Source organism: Osmerus eperlanus, chromosome 19 (genome assembly GCF_963692335.1).
Source record: "Osmerus eperlanus chromosome 19, fOsmEpe2.1, whole genome shotgun sequence".
NCBI lineage: Eukaryota > Metazoa > Chordata > Actinopteri > Osmeriformes > Osmeridae > Osmerus > Osmerus eperlanus.
Genome location: NC_085036.1, coordinates 13,344,849 through 13,365,189, shown reverse-complemented (window position 1 = coordinate 13,365,189; position 20,341 = coordinate 13,344,849). Strand labels below are relative to the sequence as shown.

At 53.1% G+C, this 20,341-nt stretch overlaps 1 protein-coding gene across 1 annotated transcript; it reads left to right on the top strand.

Annotated features, from left to right (window-relative positions):
• The first annotated feature begins 253 nt into the window (after positions 1-253).
• mink1 (misshapen-like kinase 1) lies at positions 254-18,919 on the top strand. Its single transcript, XM_062486033.1, is given in 36 exon segments — positions 254-454; positions 1,543-1,618; positions 3,982-4,047; positions 4,474-4,656; positions 4,797-4,907; positions 5,413-5,503; positions 5,835-5,965; positions 6,051-6,105; positions 6,228-6,306; positions 7,470-7,645; positions 7,943-8,012; positions 8,501-8,714; positions 10,031-10,112; positions 10,115-10,137; positions 10,958-11,044; positions 11,334-11,366; positions 11,368-11,508; positions 11,610-11,675; positions 11,677-11,781; positions 11,950-12,213; positions 12,312-12,391; positions 12,634-12,734; positions 12,921-13,012; positions 13,774-13,797; positions 14,364-14,519; positions 14,714-14,833; positions 15,016-15,144; positions 15,373-15,472; positions 15,716-15,871; positions 16,118-16,261; positions 16,362-16,496; positions 16,843-16,943; positions 17,102-17,251; positions 17,819-17,978; positions 18,322-18,461; positions 18,554-18,919. Coding segments are annotated over 35 exon segments (3,906 nt in total). The 5' UTR covers positions 254-454; positions 1,543-1,561; the 3' UTR covers positions 18,638-18,919.
• Positions 18,920-20,341: the final 1,422 nt, after the last annotated feature.

Below are 20,341 nucleotides of genomic sequence, written 5' to 3'. Positions count from 1 at the left end.
CTAAACATGTAACCTGAAGTTTACGATGAGATGTCGACTTATACCTCTGTTTTGTTTATTCTCATTTAGTCTATTGTGATGAAAAAAATATAACTTTGACTCAGAACTATACTAACTTGATCTCTAAACAATGTCCAGTTGATTGGAGCGAACCTCATCTGGACCTGTTGTTACACGAACTCTCGAGACTTTCAGGTAATTTGTCCCTGATGAAGTACCGTACTGTAGCTAACACTTCCAAAAAAAAAAAAAAAAAAAGTCGAGAACAGTGTTCAGATCATGAACGTCACAGTACTACGGCACAGACACACAAAACTGGACAAGCCTTGAGGAAACATGTCGGGAAAATAAGTTGGCTAGTTAGCTAGCTAGTCAGTGCACCCGTATGTGTAGTTTGCATTAGCGGGGAAAGCTAGCCATCGACCTAGCTAATTACTTATCTGAGTAATACCTCGTAAGTACGAACAACTCTTTCTGTCGCATTTCTTCATGTTGTCGTTCATTAGGTGTTAAGGGGCCAAGAGCCTGGCGGAGGAGATTGTTTGTTGTGATTTTCAAGATGAGTCTGCAACATCAGAGTCGACAACATCAGAGTCGACTGTCATACGTGCGAATTAGCAACTGGAGACATTTTTCGCCAGCTACTAATGGATTTAAAGTTAATTTTTAAGCGGCGACATTCCGCGCAGTTTGGTGTCATTATTGCCAAACTAGCTAAGCCAGTTTTACAGTAGTGGCTGCATTCCGTTTTGACGAGCGATGATATGTTTAAAAAATATTTTGTTTCTAGCTGTTGACATGTTATGGAATATGTATCTATCTACAGATGAGTGCTGGTTTGGGGAGTCTGCGGTTGTGTTGACTTGTGCGTGGGTAGATAGCAGGCTGGCTAGTACCGCTAATGGCAGCCTCAACACCAACTGTGCTTCTGCGACAAACATTCAGGTGGCACTGAGCTAGACTAGCTATAGCATTATTATGCCACCAGTAAGTAGCAAGATAACTAATTTATGACCACTCTCGGATTACAACTTGTCTTGATTCTCGTTTTTTAGTTATTGTCGTATATCTGATTGTTTGAAGACCTCGGTATGCGGTGTTGCCGAAATGAGCTCTTGTGCATTCAGTGCAGAACAGTCAGAATAAATGTTTATGCGTGATGATGGGAGTGGTGGCAGGTCGTGCTAATCTTACCGGTTAACGTTGTCGATCTCTACTAAAGTCTTCCACTTGTATGTTTATCTAATTCAATAGTAAATTATCTGTAGGCAGGTTGCCATTGACTTGTTGTCGTAGCTACATCAGATGCCCACCTCCCCGTAGGCGTAGCAAGTGACTGTCGGACAGGTAACCTGTGCTGTCGACCCAGGGCGTGTTGCTTGTAGTTTTGGTTAGTGTCGCAAAGCGGGCGATTAAATGCTAGGGAATGGTTGAATAACCTGTTCTTGAATGGTTTAGAGCTACAGTTACGGTGAGCAAGAGATCCAACAGTTTTTTTGCCATACCTTTTGCCGATAATTGGCTAACTTGCTTACTCGCCAGCTACAACTTTTTGCCAGCGATGTCTGAAAACGCACCAACACGAAGCCTGGACGACATAGACCTCGCAGCGTTGAGGGTAAGTCCACTTGATCATTACTGGTATAAAAAAAAAACATGATTAGGTAGCAACTGAACTGGTATCTAATCATGTGTCCACTCGTGTCCTCTTGTTTCACAGCTACCTATTGCAGCAAGCAACAAGTTATGTGTTGCATTGACAGGGTGGGAATATTTAACATCGTCAGATTTGCCAACTGGTGTTTGTGGGTCAGGCTAATGACCAGAGAATGTCAGAGCTTTCTTAAGATAATCTCGCAGTATTATTCTGCAGTTGTTGCTAGAATTGGTTATTGCTATAGCCTACTCGCCGCACTATTACAGCTATACTCGCTGCACTGTTACAGCCACACAGTTATTTGAACAGAACAGAGAGCTGTGAGCCAGCCAGGCCCACCAACAGGCCAGCGAAAGACGACATGTTGCAAGCTACCGCTGAGCTCCCACTATATTTGTTTCCATTCCAGGTATTCACTGCGGGAACCTATAGATATCTCAGGTGTCTGTTACAAAGTTGTGTTGAATTACCTAACCCTTTCACTTGCCCTTTTGCCACCTTTTGTTTGGTGAAAAGCACTTCTGGGGGGAGGGCAGGTTTGGAAACAGGATTGTGCGCTGCTTGTTTTTCTCGCTAGCCTCTTCAGCGGTTCCGTAATGGTGCCAGCCTAGACCTCCTCAGGCAGCCTGCTTAATACTGCCTTCTGAGAGACAAGCAGCAGGCACAGAGAAGGATGAATCACCAGAGTTCATTCTTTGATAGGTGTCCTATATAACACCCACTGCCTGGTACTGACACACACACACACACAGAAAGACTCACAAAGAGAGTGAGTGAGAGACTCACAGAACTAACCCTAACACACTCTGAAATTGTAGCCTACGTCCTTTATAATGGCCTAGCAAGGCTTATTTCAGCCGTGGAGCTTTAAAAAGGCCCACATCGACGTCTGTAGAGCTTTCTTCACTCCCCCTGTGCTTTAGTGTACGCTCCTGTTATTGTTGACAGTCTGTTCCTGCTACCATTCCTCCCCCTCTCTCCGTTATCTCTTCCCACTCTCAACGTTGAACGTGGGCGACACCGCTGTCTCTGCACCCACCCACCCCCTCTCTTCCAGATAATTACGTTAACCTCCTCTAGATCGCAGTTTTCCTGATCCTCCTCCTCCTCTTCCCATCTCTTAGTCCTGGTGCTCCATCTCTCCTGTGATTGGTGGTTTTAATCACCGCTGGGCACAGGTGAAGTTAGCGGTCGATTTGTCTAACCCCCGTTATTTCGGGTGGGTGGGGTGGGTTCACCGGTGTTTAAAACCCCTTCATCTGGAGCTGCTTATGAGCTCATCCCTCCCCCCTCCCGTGTTCCTCCTCTCTGCACTTGAAAAGTCAGGAGAAGATCTGATATTGGAGCTAGATGAAACCCTTGTTCTCTCCCACAACACACAGAACACAGACCTGCACAGACCTGCACAGACCTGCACAGACCTACACAGAACACAGACCTACACAGAACACACCTGCACGACACAGACCTACACAATACACAGACCTGCACGACACACAGACCTGCACGACACACAGACCTGCACGACACACAGACCTGCACGACACACAGACCTACACGACACACAGACCTGCACGACACACAGACCTGCACGACACACAGACCTGCACGACACACAGACCTACACGACACACAGACCTGCACGATACACAGACCTACACAACACACAGACCTGCACGACACAGACCTACACAGACCTGCACGACACACAGACCTGCACGACACACAGACCTACACGACACACAGACCTGCACGACACACAGACCTGCACGACACACAGACCTGCACGACACACAGACCTACACGACACACAGACCTGCACGACACACAGACCTGCACGACACACAGACCTGCACGACACACAGACCTGCACGACACAAAGACCTACACAGACCTGCACGACACACAGACCTGCACGACACACAGACCTGCACGACACAGACCTACACAGACCTACACAACACACAGTGAATCACAGTGGTGGAGCAGGGGTTGGTGGAGCTGGGGTGGGTGGAGCAGGGGTTGGTGTTTTACCCTCTCCAGGGGAAAAAAACGATGACATTTAATATTTAGCTTGAAGTAGCCATTATCAGAGCCACTTGTGTGTTGTGTTCAGTCGGGTGGGACTCATCTGGGCTGTTACTCATCCACCTGTCTGGATGATGTTACCAGATACGGCCTACAGCCTTCGCTCTCTCCTCGGTTTCCTCAGCACCGTGTAGCCTTGGTAACGTGGTGTAACCATAGTAACGGACTGTAGTTTTACGTGAAGTGGTCTTTTTGGGGTAAGATGCTGTGATGCTATCTTCTGTCATGTTCTCCAGGATCCAGCTGGGATCTTTGAGCTGGTCGAGGTGGTGGGCAATGGAACCTACGGACAGGTGTACAAGGTAAGACAGGATGAGCCTTGGGTGTGTATGTGGAGGTGATGGGACTGTGTGTGTGGAATGTGTGGAGGCGATGGGACTAGGTCGAAGCTAAGATTGAGGTAGTCTGAAATCGTCCACTTGATCACAAACTTCACCAGCCCAAGTCTTGAGATTACAGCAGATCAGTTCAGGTGTGTAGAAACACACTAAAGGGCTCTAAGCTGAGCGTGTGGTGACTGATATTCAGATAAGAATGAAGAGGACCGTGCTGAGAGGGAGGGAGGGAGGGAGAACACACTGATGCACCAATCAGATAGAAGGTGACATTTGGAAGAGTTCTGAGTACTCAGGGCTCTGGATGAGCTGACAGCAGCTGTCGTGAGTTTGTGGGTGCGGTGGGTTGTCATTGGCTCGTTGAGATGACCAGGTGTTCGTCTCCTGAATCAGGGCCGTCACGTGAAGACGGGCCAGCTGGCAGCCATCAAGGTGATGGACGTGACGGAGGAGGAGGAGGAGGAGATTAAGGCGGAGATCAACATGCTGAAGAAGTACAGCCACCACCGTAACATCGCTACGTACTACGGAGCCTTCGTCAAGAAGAGCCCCCCAGGAACAGACGACCAGCTCTGGGTCTGTCTCACACTCACGTGTGTGCTGTCGAGAGAGAGAGTGTGTGTGTGCGTGCTGTCTGGAGTGTGTGTGTGCGTGCTGTCTGGAGTGTGTGTGTGTGTGTGTTAGCTGTCTACTGAGTGTGTGTGTGTGTGTTCCAGCTGGTGATGGAGTTCTGTGGGGCAGGCTCGGTGACTGACCTGGTGAAGAACACCAAGGGCAACTCTTTGAAGGAGGACTGGATCGCCTACATCTGCAGGGAGATTCTGAGGGTGAGCAGCCAGTCAGTCAGTAACCCAGCCAGCCAGTCAGTCAGTAACCCAGCCAGCCAGTCAGTCAGTAACCCAGCCAGCCAGCCAGTCAGTAACCCAGCCAGCCAGCCAGTCAGTAACCCAGCCAGCCAGCCAGTCAGTAACCCAGCCAGCCAGTCAGTCAGGAACCCAGCCAGCCAGCCAGTCAGTAACACAGCCAGCCAGTCAGTAACACAGCCAGCCAGTCAGTAACCCAGCCAGCCAGTCAGTCAGTAACACAGCCAGCCAGTCAGTAACACAGCCAGCCAGTCAGTAACACAGCCAGCCAGTCAGTAACCCAGCCAGCCAGCCAGTCAGTAACACAGCCAGCCAGTCAGTAACACAGCCAGCCAGTCAGTAACCCAGCCAGCCAGTCAGTCAGTAACCCAGCCAGCCAGTTAGTAACCCAGCCAGCCAAACACCACATCCTCCCTGTTTCCACTGACCTCTGACCTCTCCTTGTGTGTGTGTGTGTGTGTCTACCCAGGGCCTGTCCCACCTCCACCAACACAAGGTCATCCACAGAGACATCAAGGGCCAGAACGTCCTCCTGACAGAGAATGCAGAAGTCAAGCTGGGTCAGTTGAGGCCCCTTTTAACGCTGAAGCGAAAACAAAACTGTCTCGCTGCCATAGTTACTAGGGGTGGGGGGGGGGGAATCAATTCACATTTGAATCGCGATTGAGTCTGCTAGCGATTCAGATGATATTTTTTTGTGAATCGATTTTTAATCGAATCGTGAGGTACCACAAGATTCCCACCCCTAATAGCTACTAACTCTAGCTACCATAGTTCCCATCATAGTTACTACCATAGTTACTAACCCTAGTTACCAGAGTTACTAGCCCTAGTTACCACAGTTACTGGCCTAGTTACTGTAGCTCCTGACGCGCTGTGGTCTGGTTTCAGTGGACTTCGGCGTGAGCGCTCAGCTGGATCGGACGGTGGGCCGCAGGAACACATTCATCGGGACGCCGTACTGGATGGCCCCCGAGGTGATCGCCTGCGACGAGAACCCTGACTCCACCTACGACTACCGGGTAACCCTCCCTCCGTCCTGCAGGGCTTGTGGTGTGTGTGTGTGTGTGTGTGTGTGTGGGGGTATTAACTTGTGTGTCTCCACAGAGTGATATTTGGTCCTTGGGGATCACCGCTATTGAGATGGCAGAAGGAGCCCCACGTAAGTACACACCTCTACAGCTGCACACACCTCTACAGCTACACACACACACACACACACACACACCTCTACAGCTACACACACCTCCATATGTACCAGCTGAGATTGTGTTTGTCCTGCAGCTCTGTGTGACATGCACCCCATGAGGGCTCTGTTCCTGATCCCCAGGAACCCTCCTCCTAAACTCAAGTCCAAGAAGTGGTGAGCACCTCCCCCTCCTCCTCCTCCCCCTCCTCCTCCCCCTCCTCCTCCTCCCCCTCCTCCTCCCCCTCCTCCTCCCCCCTCCTCCTCCCCCCTCCTCCTCCTCCTCCTCCTCCTCCTCCTCCTCCCCCTCCTCCTCCCCCTCCTCCCCCTCCTCCTTCCCCTCCCCCTCCCCCTCCTCCTCCTCCTCCCCCTCCTCCTCCTCCCCCTCCTCCTCCTCCTCCCCCTCCTCCTCCTCCTCCCCCTCCTCCTCCTCCTCCTCCCCCTCCTCCCTCCTCCTCCCTCCTCCTCCTCCTCCTCCTCCCCCTCCTCCTCCTCCTCTCTGCTGTACAGACTACAGCAGGACTGCTGTTCCTGCTGTTCCTCAGCTTTATTTTAGGATGGCTATTTCCTGCCCTGCTGCTCCCCTCATGCCTGCAGTGGAGCGATTCCTTCAGGCGGAACTAAACTCGCCCCATTTCAGCCTCTTCATCAGCATAGGGGTTAAATGTGAGAGGTTTGTGAGTTTAGGTGTTAACCCCATAGATATATATAAAGGCTAGATGTCTCCACACGTCCACACATGGCGGCCATCTTGCTACAGTCAACTCGCTCACCATAACATTGTGTGATGCTACTTTTTAAATGACCATAACTTGCTCAATTTTCAACCGATTTTTAAACGGTTTGGTTTGTTATCAACGTCAGAGATGTCGTTATGCCACTGCATACTTATGAATAATTATGTTTTTTTTTTTTTTTATAGAAGTATGCAGACTCCGCCGTAAGACATCTAGACTTTATATATATCTATGGTTAACCTTGCGCTTCGCTCAGCTGTTTACCACCAGACCAGATGTTCAGTCTTCCTGTGGCACAGGCCAGACAGGAAGTGGAAAGGACTCACACTTGATCTGATCTGTGACATGCTATATTCAGTAACAACCCTCTTTAGCATGCTGCTGTTAGGGAAGTGTGACTGTACACGCGTTGCTCTCACCTCTCTCTCTCTCTCTCTGTCTCTCTCTCTCTGTCTCTCTCTGTCTCTCTCTCTCTCTGTCTCTTTCTCTCAAATTTTTAGATACAAAAATAAAATAATCCATCATGTTGTTTTCCATCAAGCCCCCTGCCTTACCTGCCTCTCACCTTATGAACCCCCCCCCCCCCCCCCCCTCACCCCCCAGGTCTAAGAAGTTCATAGACTTCATCGAGGGCAGCCTGGTGAAGACGTACCCCAGCAGACCGTCCACAGAGCAGCTTCTGAAGCACACGTTCATCCGAGACCAGCCCACCGAGAGGCAGGTCCGCATCCAGCTGAAGGACCACATTGACCGCACGCGCAAGAAGAGGGGGGAGAAAGGTGAGGGGGGGTGGAGGAGGGGATGAGGAGGGAGGGGATGAGGAGGGAGGGGATGAGGAGGGAGGGGATGAGGAGGGAGGGGGGGAAGGAGGGGATGAGGAGGGAGGGGGGAAGGAGGGGATGAGGAGGGAGGGGGGAAGGAGGGGATGAGGAGGGAGGGAGGAAGAGAAAGGAAGGGGGGAGAGAGATGGGAGGGAGGAGGGGAGATAAAGGTGAGGAGAGGTGTGAACAGAAAGACAGCTTTCTATATTGCGCTCACTCTCTGTGCCCCCCCCCCCCCCCCCCCCTGCTGTCCAGAGGAAACAGAGTACGAGTACAGCGGCAGTGACGAGGACGAGGAGAACCATGGAGATGAGCGCGAGTCCAGGTAACACACCTGTTACACGGTCACACCTGTTACTTGGTCACATCTGTTACACATCTGCCTGACACAGCCCCCTCTCATCCCCCCTCTCCTCTCATCCACCCTCTCCTCTCATCCACCCTCTCCTTCCCCCTCTCCTCTCCTCCCCCCCTCCTCCCCCCTCTCCTCTCCTCCACCCTCTCCTCCCCCCTATCCTCCTCCCCCCTCTCCTCTCCTTCCCCCTCTCCTTCCCCCTCTCCTCTCCTCCCCCCTCTCCTATCCTCCCCCCCCTCCTCCCCCCTCTCCTCTCCTCCCCCCCTCCTCCCCCCTCTCCTCTCCTCCCCCCCTCCTCCCCCCTCTCCTCTCCTCCCCCCTATCCTCCTCCCCCCTCTCCTCTCCTTCCCCCTCTCCTTCCCCCTCTCCTCCCCCCTCTCCTATCCTCCCCCCCTCCTCCCCCCTCTCCTATCCTCCCCCCCTCCTCCCCCCTCTCCTCTCCTCCCCCCTCCCAGCAGCTCCATCCTGAACGTGCCGGGTGAGTCGACGCTGAGGCGGGACTTCCTGCGCCTGCAGCAGGAGAAGAACAAGGAGCGTACGGAGGCCCTGAAGAGGCAGCAGGCCCAGCTGGGAGCGCAGCACCGCGACCCCGAGGAGCACAAGAGGCAGCTGCTGCACGACCGGCAGAAACGCATCGAGGAGCAGAAGGAGCAACGCCGACGGCTGGAGGAGGTGAGGGAGCACACACACACACACACACACACACACACACACACACACACACACGGACACACACACGGACACACACGGACATGCACACGGACATGCACACAGACTCATGCTCTTGCCCTATGTGTGTCCAAACCTGTGAGCTGGTTCAGTCCCACCTGAGTCTGAATCAGCAGCTGTGTCACATCAGGCCTGCACTTTTGCAGCACAGCAGCACTTTGCAGCACAGCAGCACTTTGCAGCACAGCAGCACTCTGCTGCACCAGAACAGAGCAGGGCTGGGCGCCAGGTACTGGAGAACAGGGACGGGTCATGTAGAGATCTTGTCAGACAGATGTAGCCTGGCTGAGAGGGTTTCAGAGATGGTGACTGAGAAGTGTTCATTAAAACAGCCTCTCGTCATCAGGGCCTCTAGCATCAGGGAACGGCTGCATGACTCTCCATCCTCCTCCTCCCCTCTCCATCCTCCCTCTCCATCCTCCCTCTCCATCCTCCTCCTCCCCTCTCCATCCTCCCTCTCCATCCTCCCTCTCCATCCTCCTCCTCCCCTCTCCATCCTCCCTCTCCATCCTCCTCCTCCCCTCTCCATCCTCCCTCTCCATCCTCTCTCTCCATCCTCCTCTCTCTCTCCCCTGTCTCTCCCCTCTCTCTCCATCCTCCTCTCTCTCTCCCCTGTCTCTCCCCTCTCTCCATCCTCCTCTCTCTCCCCTCTCTCCATCCTCCTCTCTCTCCCTCCTCTCCATCCTCCTCTCTCTCCCTCCTCTCCCCTCTCCATCCTCCTCTCTCTCCCCTCTCTCCATCCTTCTTTCTCTCCCCTCTCTCCATCCTCCTCTCTCTCCATCCTCCTCTCTCCCCTCTCTCTCCATCCTCCTCTCTCTCCATCCTCCTCTCTCTCCATCCTCCTCTCTCTCCCCTCTCTCCATCCTCCTCTCTCTGCCCTCTCCATCCTCCTCTCTCTTCATCCTCCTCTCGCTCTCCATCCTCCTCTCTCTCCATCCTCCTCTCTCTCTCCAGCCTCTCTCTGTCCAGCATCTCTCTCTCTCCATCCTCCCTCCTCTCTCTCTCCAGCCTCTCTCTCCAGCATCTCTCTCTCTCCATCCTCCATCCTCTCTCTCTCCATCCTCCCTCCTCTCTTTCTCTCTCCATCCTCTCTTCTCATCTCTCTCTCCCTCTCCACATCCCTTCCTCCTCCCAATCTTTCCTCCTTCATCCATCCATCCTTCCTCCCATCTCAGCAGAAACAGCTCCCTCTTTCACGACAGCATCGTAACTAACCTGTGGTTGTCAAGTGACCCGTGCTTGCTTTCCTGTCGCCGCAGCAACAACGGAAGGAGAGGGAGATGGTGCGCCTGCAGGAGAAGGGCCCCCACCGTCGCCTTGACGACATGAGGCGGGAGGACGACAGAGGCTGGCCGAGAGGGAGCAGGTAACCAATCACAGGAGGCACTAGCCCCCACCCCGTCAGCCAATCAGGCCGGGGCTGGGGGGGCATGTCTTGTCTGCAGCCCACTCTGCAAGTGTCTCTCTCCGGCAGGCGGAATGTCCGTGAGCAGGTTGCCATGGCAGCAAGAATCTAAATTAGTGTATTTATTCAGAGATGAGATTTCTGTGGGTGAATGTGTCTCTCTTTCTCTAGGGCTCACTCTACCTCTTTCTCTCTCCCTGGCTGTCACTGCCCTGTTTCTATTCTGCTCTTAGTAAGACTGCCTGGGTTTAAACTGTACAACCCTAACCACCTCTCTCTGCTGACTGAATCACAGTAGTGGAGAATACTGTCGCTGTCTAGACCTGCATACTATCACCAACATTTTATTTGACCATACTAACAATAATAACCATAGTCAAACATGACTCAGCTTTGATTCTGGTGGTTTTCCACCCCCTGGTGGTGAGTAGTGGTTATGACACCCCCTGGTGGTGAGTAGTGGTTACGACACCCCCTGGTGGTGAGTAGTGGTTATGACACCCCCTGGTGGTGAGTAGTGGTTACGACACCCCCTGGTGGTGAGTAGTGGTTACGACACCCCCTGGTGGTGAGTAGTGGTTACGACACCCCCTGGTGGTGAGTAGTGGTTACGACACGACTACGATGCTGCTTCTCACCAGTGTGGCAGGATCTGAATGTTTTCTAACCTTCTCCTCATTTTCCTCCTGTTCCGCCTGTGTTCTCCCTGCCTCTGTCCCTGCCTCCGTCTCTGCCTCTGTCCCTGTCTCCGTCTCTGCCTCCGTCCCTGCCTCTGCCTCAGGAGTTCATAAGGCATAAGTTAGAGGAGGAGCAACGACAGTTAGAAATCCTGCAGCAGCAGCTGTTACAGGAGCAAGCTCTGCTCATGGTAATCCTCCTCTACTTCATCCTGCATATCTCCCCTCCCCTCTCCCCCTTTTGTGCAGAGTGTGTACCCCTTCCCCTCCTCCCCCCCACCAGGGCCATCAGACTAGCTGGTGACAGGCTGGTTCTGTGGGCTGCCCCAGAGGAGTGTGTGAACCATCAGACCAAAGCACCATGTGTCTGAACCTGCATGTTGCCGTGTGCTAGTGAGGGTGTGTGTGTGTGTGTGTGCTAGCATCCCTCTGCTCTACACTGATCTTTCTGACCCTGCGCGCGCGTGTGTGTGTGTGCAGGAGTACAAGCGTAAGCAGCTGGAGGAGCAGAGGGCAGTCCGAGCGCCTCCAGAGGCAGCTGCAGCAGGAACACGCCTACCTGGTCTCTCTGCAGCAGCAGCAGGACAAGAAACCTCAGATGTACCATTACAGCAAGAACATGGAGCCTAGCAACAAGCCCGCCTGGGCCCGTGAGGTACTGCACTACACACTACACACTATACTACACACTATACTACCCTACACACTACACTCCACACTACCCTCCCCTCCCCCTCCACCCTGGGCTGTGTGCAGGTGGAGGAGCGCAGCAAGCTGAACCGTCAGGGCTCTCCTAAGATCTGCACCACCGTGTCCGACACCCGCCCTCCAGTCACGCTCCGACGCCAGCCAATCAGGGAGCGGCCAGGCAGCTCAGACCCCGCCCATGCAGCGGCCTGTTGAACCCCAGGGGGGGGCAGGGCAAGGTGTGTGTGTGTGTGTGTGGTGTACCTACCCTGCTACCCTGATTAAACACACCAAGCCTTTTCCTGATCTCTGCCCTGATTAACTCTTCCTGCTTTTTCTTTCCTATTCAACCCTTCATCTTCATTTCACTCCATCATCTCCTTTTCCTGCTGCCCCCCTCCCTCCCCAGTTCCAGATGGCTCACCTGGTTCCTCTAAAGCCCTATGCAGCCCCGGTCCCCCGCTCTCAGTCTCTGTGTGACCAGCCCACTAAGACTATGTCCGCCTTCCCCACTCAGGACCCCGCCCCCACCCCCACGCCCCGCCCCCTCCACTCCAGGGAGCTGGTGCGCCAGAACTCTGACCCCACCTCCGAGAGCCCCGCCCCCCTCACTCGACCAATGAGGGATGAGCGCGGCCCCTGGATACGCCTGCCCGAGGAGCAGCCACCCAAGGTGAGGGGGGCGGGGTGCTGGGGGGGGTTACCCAGGGTGAGGATGAATGCTGGGTGCACCAGAGGATGTGATGTAACAGGAAGTGCTGTTGTGTTCAGATCCCTCAGAGGACAGCGTCCATCGCCACCGCCCTCAACACCAACCTGTCCTCCGGCATCAGACACCCAGTCAGAGCCAGGTAACACAGTCACCCAGGTAACACAGTCACCCAGGTAACACAGTCACCCAGGTAACCCAGGTAACCTAGTCACCCAGGTAACCTAGTCACCCAGGTAACCTAGTCACCCAGGTAACCTAGTCACCCAGGTAACACAGTCACCCAGGTAACCCAGACAGACAGATAACCATGCAGACATGACACAGAGGTGAGCAGTAGAGAGAGCAGAGCAGTGTGTCAGGTCTGTTCTCTCTCCCCTGCAGCAACCCAGACCTCAGCCGCAACGAGCGCTGGGAGAGAGGAGACATGAGCATCGTGTCCAACCTGCCGCAGACCGGCTCTCTGGAGAGACACCGCATACTCAGTGAGTCGATCTCTCTTACTCAGTGAGTCAGTCCCTCTCTGACTCAGTGACTCGATCTCTCTTACTCAGTGAGTCAGTTCCTCTCTGACTCAGTGAGTCAGTCGTGATCGTTTGCAGCATCCTGAGGGATGACTCCCCTACCCTGACAGCAGTTTTCCAGCTTCACCATGTGAGTCGTTCTTTCAGGCTCCTCCAAGATGGACTCCCCCATCCTGTCCCCCGCCGGCCGGCACAAGCCCGGAGAGTCCCGGACGTCGTCACGGCCCAGCCGCCCTGCCGTGAGTGACCCCTGACCCTGACCCAGCACTGTGCTGACCTCGACTAAAGCTTCCTATTAACACATCTGCATGGGTCCACCCCCCCCCTCCCTCCCTCCCTCCCTCCCTCTCTCTCTCTCTCTCTCTCTCTCTCTCTCATCTCTCTCTCTCTCTCTCTCTCTCTCTCTCTCATCTCTCTCTCTCTCTCTCTCTCTCTCTCTCTCTCTCTCTCTCTCTCTCTCTCTCTCTCTCTCTCTCTCTCTCTCTCTCTCTCTCTCTCTCTCTCTCTCTCTCTCTCTCTCTCTCTCTCTCTCTCTTCTCTCTCTTCTCTCTCTCTTCTCTCTCTACCCCCCACCCTCCCTTCTCACACCAGCTACTCTCTCAGACAGGATGCCTCCCAAGCGGAAAAGCCGATTGTGCTTAAAGTAGACAGCAGAAGTACATGCACACTTACATATATTAAAGTATGTAAGTGTTTGAAGGTACCAACCCGTACACTTGAAGTACATCTGCGATTGTGTAGAAGTTAAATATACGTTTGTAAAAGATAAACGTAGTGAAAATGTAAGCCCCCTTTTAGTAGATGTAGACTAGATTTAAGTGAACTCCTTTCCGCTTGGGTTACTATCTGCACTGCCTCTTCTGGGAAACACACCTGCACTAACTCTCTGTTCCTGTCTCTCTTGTCTTTCTGTCTGTGGCTGTTTCCTGCTTCCTGTTGTCCCCCCCCCCCCCCCTGCTGACTCCTCCTCTTCCTGTCTGACCACTCCCTCATGCTACAGAGTTACAAGAGAGCCATAGGAGAGGTCAGTATACGCACGTGTGTGTGTCTGTGTTTGTATTAAAGTGAAAAGTAAAGTTCACCATTTGTATTCCTGCATCTGCCTGCTTATCTCCTGTCACCGAGCAACCCTCATCTTGGCTCCTCTTCTTGTCTAAACCTCCTTCCCCTCCTCGTTTCTATCTGTAACCACCTCCTCTCTTACCCTCCTGTTCCTCTGCCTCTAACCCTCCCTCTCCTCCTCCCCTCTAACCCTCCCTCTCCTCCTCCCCTCTAACCCTCCCTCTCCTCCTCCTCTCTAACCCTCCCTCTCCTCCTCCTCTCTAACCCTCCCTCTCCTCCTCCCCTCTAACCCTCCTCTCCTCCTCCTCTCTAACCCTCCCTCTCCTCCTCCTCTCTAACCCTCCCTCTCCTCCTCCTCTCTAACCCTCCCTCTCCTCCTCCTCTCTAACCCTCCCTCTCCTCCTCCTCTCTAACCCTCCCTCTCCTCCTCCTCTCTAACCCTCCCTCTCCTCCTCCTCTCTAACCCTCTCCTCCTCCTCTCTAACCCTCCCTCTCCTCCTCCTCTCTAACCCTGCTCCTCCTCCTCAGGACCACGGCATGTACTCCAAGGAGCGTCCTGAGGAGCCTCCTAGACCTCCGGTGAAGGCCAACGACTACTCCTCCTCGTCAGACAGCAGCGAGAGCAGCGAGGAGAGCGAGAGCGGGGAGGGGGTGGAGGAGGAGGAGAGCCCCACCGACCGGTCAGCAGAGAGAGAGAGAGAGAGGAGAGAGAGAGATGTTGTCTTTGTTCCTCATGCTACATGTGGATCCTGGTGTTTTTGTGGTCAAGTTTAACTTCCTTGTTGCTCTCCTTCTCTCCTCCCCCTCCTCCTTCTCTCCTCCCCCTCCTCCTTCTCTCTCCTCCTCCTCCTTCTCTTTCCTCCTCCTCTCCTCCGCAGCCCGCGGATGCAGACTCAGACTCAGTCAACACCATGGTGGTGCACGAGGAGGAGGAGGGGGAGGGTGGGGAGGGGGAGCAGGCGGGAGGTTACGGGGACCAGACCATGCTGGTGCAGAGGGTGAGTCACCTCCTGGGGGAGGCAGAGGAGGGGAGGGGAGGGGGTTAGACAAGCTCCACAGAGAGAGCTTACCTGTATGTGTGTGTTTAGGTGAGGTCATGTTAGTGGTCACGTGGGACACGTGAGGTGAGGTCATGTTGTGAGGTTGAGTGTTGTGATTGGTGGATTCTCTGCTCCCTCAGACACCAGAGAAGAGAAGCCACAACGGCTACACCAACCTGCCCGACGTGGTGCAGCCCTCCCACTCCCCCACAGACTCCGCCTCCCACTCGTCCCCCGGGAAAGACTCTGTCTACGATGTGAGTGGCACCGTATCCATGGAGACAACGTCTATCCAGCTGTCTGTCTCAGTCCTCCATATTTGAACGCTCTCTCTTCTTTTCTCCCCTCCCCTCTCTCTTCTCCCTCCCTCTCTCTTCTCCCCTCCCCTCTCTCTTCTCCTCTCCTCTCTCTCCCCTCTCTCTTCTCCTCTCCTCTCTCTCCCCTCCCCTCCCCTCCCTCCCCTCCTCTCCCCTCTCCTCCCTGCAGTACCAGTCCAGGGGTCTGTCAAGGCCTCAGGCAAGTCTTCCTTCACCACCTTCGTGGACCTGGGCATGTACCAGCCAGCAGGGGGCGCTGCAGACTCCATCTCTGTCGGCGGTGAGTTCAGCTGAGGTCCTCTCACTTCCTCTCACTTCCAGCTCTCTGTGTTCAGTGTGTCCACAGCACACGCCATCACTTTCTGACTTCCTGGTTTGTTATACCACTCTGGCCTGATTTGCTGTGGTTTGATCACTGTATCATTGTATAATCATGTCCTCTAGTTTCGGTTTCACAACAATAAAAAATAAGGTATTTCTGCTCCCCTCCCCCCTCCCCCCTGCTCCCCTCTCCCCCCCCCAGGTCTGGGCTCCAGGTTTGAGCAGCTGAAGATGGAGGTGAGGAAGGGTTCCATGGTGAATGTGAACCCCACCAACACACGCCCCCACAGTGACACCCCCGAGATCCGCAAGTACAAGAAGAGGTTCAACTCAGAGATCCTGTGTGCCGCTCTCTGGGGTGAGCACACGCTCGGCCGCCACGCCTTCAAATCCAGTCAAACTTGATTCATATAGACGCTTTTACAAGCAGTGTCACAGCGGGCTGTGCAGGTGCCAACATGTCAGTACCTAGAGCCAACCTGAAACCCTCAAAGAAGAAAGTCGGGTTCTGAACTGGTTGAAAATTGGGCGTTCAAACCAGAACAGACCCCTTTACCTGTTGGTGGAAAAGGGTTATGAGAGTTGTGTGTGTGTGTGTGCGCAGGTGTAAACCTGCTGGTGGGAACAGAGAACGGACTGAAGCTGCTGGATCGTAGCGGTCAGGGGAAGGTCTACCCCCTCATCAACTCGCGCAGGTTCCAGCAGATGGACGTTCTAGAAGGACTCAACCTGCTCATCACCATATCAGGTTAGTGGTCTTATCACTACCTATCTCTCTCTCTCTGTCCTTCTCTCTCTTTATCCCTCTCTCTCTCCTTCTCTCACTCTCTCTGTCCCTCCCTCCCCAGGTAAGAAGAACAAGGTGCGTGTGTACTACCTGGCCTGGCTGAGGAACAAGATCCTGCACAATGACCCAGAGGTTGAGAAGAAGCAGGGCTGGACCACCGTGGGGGAGATGGAGGGCTGCGTGCACTACAAAGTTGGTGAGGACCAGACACATCACATTTAGTCATTTAGCAGACGCTCTTATCCAGAGCGACTTACAAGTACAAGTAAGTACAGGGACATTCTCCCCGACTCGAATCGAACCGGCAACCTTCTGATTAATAGCCCGACTCCCTAACCGCTCAGCCATCTGACCCCCCCAGACACCAGGGTGACCAGACACTAGGAGTTAGGCGGTGACCAGGGTTAGATGTTAGGGACCAGTGAACCAGGCTTAGCATCACCGCCCAGCAGGCACCATGACTGGAACTTGATTCTGTGTTGTTATGGATGTGAAGTGCTTCACTCCAGACCAGCTCAGCTGTCTCCCTGCTGTGTGTCTAGTGAAATACGAGAGGATCAAGTTCCTGGTGATTGCCATGAAGAACGCTGTGGAGGTCTACGCCTGGGCGCCCAAACCCTATCACAAATTCATGGCTTTCAAGGTGGGTCTCTCTCCCCGGTGGGTCTCCCCCCCCACCCCGCCCTGCTCTTTTCTTCCTCCCAGCAGGGGTTGGGTTTCCCTGAGCTGGTCAAGCATAACAGCCCTCCGACAGCCTTATGTTGTCCCTTATCTGGTTCTCTCTCTGTCATCCCCCTCCAGTCTTTCGGAGACCTCCCTCACAGACCCCAGCTGGTTGACCTGACCGTGGAGGAGGGCCAGAGGTTAAAGGTCATCTACGGCTCGTGCGCTGGGTTCCACGCCATCGATGTGGACTCTGGGAACAACTACGACATCTACATCCCCGTGCATGTATGTGCTGCAGGAGGTTCCCTCCCAGCCAGGGTCCCTCCCAGCCAGGGTCCCTCCCAGCCAGGGTCCCTCCCAGCCAGGGTCCCTCCCAGCCAGGGTCCCTCCCAGCCAGGGTCCCTCCCAGCCAGGGTCCCTCCCAGCCAGGGTCCACCTGTCCCCGTGTGATACCTCTGTCAAACAGTTCACTTATTACCTGGAGATAGAGGAGAGGTTAGAGCAATAACAGGAGACATTCGACAGTAGAGATACCGTAGAGAGAGACAGGAGGCCAACTCAAGAGACGTCTCTCGCTCATCCATCACAGACCACTATAATAATCCCAAATTACAAAGGATGGATAATCAATCGAATATATATTATAATAATCGAATAACAGATTTATTTTTTTCCTCTGTCTCTCTCCCCCTCTCGCTATCTGTCTATCTCTGTCTATCTCTGTCTATCTCTGTCTATCTCTGTCTATCTCTGTCTCTCTCTGTCTCTCTCTGTCTCTCTCTGTCTCTCTCTGTCTCTGTCTATCTCTGTCTATCTCTCTCTGTCTCTCTCTCTCTCTCTCTCTCCCTCCAGATCCAGAGCCAGGTGATGCCTCATGCCATCGTGTTCCTGCCCAGCTCGGATGGGATGGAGATGTTGCTCTGCTACGAGGACGAGGGTGTGTACGTCAACACGTACGGACGCATCATCAAGGACGTGGTGCTGCAGTGGGGAGAGATGCCCACCTCCGTGGGTGAGGCTGACACACACACGCACACTTAGTACATTTACATTTAGTCATTTAGCAGACGCTCTTATCCAGAGCGACTTACAGTAAGTACAGGGACATTCCCCCCGAGGCAAGTAGGGTAAAGTGCCTTGCCCAAGGACACAACGTCATTTAGCACGGCCAGGAATCGAACCGGCAACCTTCTGATTACTAGCTTGATTCCCTAACCGCTCAGCCACCTGACTCCCTGTCGTACACACTTACTACACACATATATTAAAGCACAGCAAACACTCTCTCAGTCTTGGTTGTTTTCTCCCTCTGTGTGTGTGTGTGTGTGTGCGTGTGTGTGTGTGTGTGTGTGTAGCTCACATCTGCTCCAACCAGATCATGGGTTGGGGGGAGAAGGCCATAGAGATCCGCTCTGTGGAGACGGGCCACCTGGACGGGGTGTTCATGCACAAGAGGGCCCAGAGACTCAAGTTCCTGTGTGAGAGGAACGACAAGGTTCGCACCCTCTCTTTCTCTCCCTTTCTCTGTCTGTCTATCTGTACCTCTCTCTCTCACTCACTCACTGTGTTTGTGTGTGTCTCTCTCAGGTGTTCTTTGCCTCTGTGCGTTCTGGAGGAAGCAGTCAGGTGTACTTCATGACCCTGAACAGGAACTGCATCATGAACTGGTGAAGCTGCTGATCTGGACGAGAGTGGACAAACTCAACACATCCCCTCACACGCACACACACACACACACACACTCCTACAGAACATCCATTCCTGCCTAACCTCCAGAGAGAGATCATCACCCCTGGAATAGAACAATCCCCACCTTCATCATCCTCATCTCTGTACTGTATAGATATACTCTGTATTACTGTACCTCATTGGTGGACCAGTGATTAGTCTATTTACTAACATATTACGGAGTTATGTTTGAACATTCCTGATTGGCTATACATTGAGAAGGAGGCGGGACTGGCTATACATTGAGAAGGAGGCGGGACTAACATCTGTGACGGGTGGACCTGGGTGTAACCTCTCATCCTGGTGCTGCCTTAGCTGAATGCTGATGATCCTAGATTCAGCTGTACCGGCACCCCCTAGAGGATGTAAGTGGTATTGCGTCGGGCCAAACATCCAAACTCTCTCTAACATAATTCTGATATCAGTTGAGGGGGAAAATGAACATTTTATTCTTTATTTAATTTTTTTTTTAATTTAAAACTTTTTACAATTATCTGGCCATGATGTTTCCAGAAAAAGCTGTTATGTTGACACACAGTTTGTGGTTTTACTCTCAACCACAACACGACAGTATTGGAGTTCCTCACCCCTAAGAGATGACTGATCTGATTTAACATGTTTTAACTTTTTACCCTGGTGTCTCATTCATACGTACAAACATCACATCTTAAAGATTTTTTATTATCAGTGCTGTTTCTGTATTTGGTATTAGCCTTCTATTCTTACTTTCACTCTCTACTACTTGGAGATTGCTGTTATATTGCAATATGCTGTTTTCGTGCTGTTCTTGTTTCGGGAGAGGAGCTTGGGGTTAGTTTTGTTGGTAAACTGTGATTGAGGGAGGGAGGGGGTGAGGGCGGGCGGGGTCTTCAGGGGTGGTTTTAAGCTGTTTCTACACCAAGCGATGTGGAACATCTCGACTAGAGCGATAGACAGGAAGTAAACAAAGTTCTGCTGCCAGCCGCTGGTACTGACAGGCTGAGACCAGCATTCTCACGTCCTGTTAGACATTGAAACTATCTTCAGTTTATACGCTTTTATCTATGTTCACAGTTTGTGATTCAGGTGTGAGCTTAAGCAAGAGAGAAAACGCTTGTAAATGTGCAGTTTGATCGGGTTCCGAACTATTAGATGTTACTAGCAATAGTTGTTGTTGTTCACCCTGGGAAGAGGCTGGGAGGGTCAGGGGTCAACTGTTGAAGGACTTCAGCTGGAACAGGTTCTTCAGATATCAGCCATATGTGCTCCCAACCAAAGTTAGATGTGTGATTTCCCGGTTGGGCTGGACACACCAGGGAGGACAGAGTAAAGAAGAGGTTTTGGCAGGTGTCGGGTAACTTTAAACAAAAAATAAGATAGAAAAATACAACTACACATATGTGGACTACAGAGGCTCTTGGATGACAGACGGCAGGCTTGTGAGGGGTAGACGGCTGGGGTGTGAAGGCAGAGGGACATGAAGCTCGTCGGGGATGGTTCTGTCTGCTGTTCCCCTGTGTGGGAGCTGTCCTGCCGGGAGCGGTCCTCACGTCCGTTCTTCCTGCTGCAGAAACAGCAGGGGGCCGTCGGGAGGGACGCCTCGCAGGAGGCTCCAGTGTCCATGGGAACGGCCCGTTTTAGTAAGCCAGGCTGCCGTGTTTCCAGGTG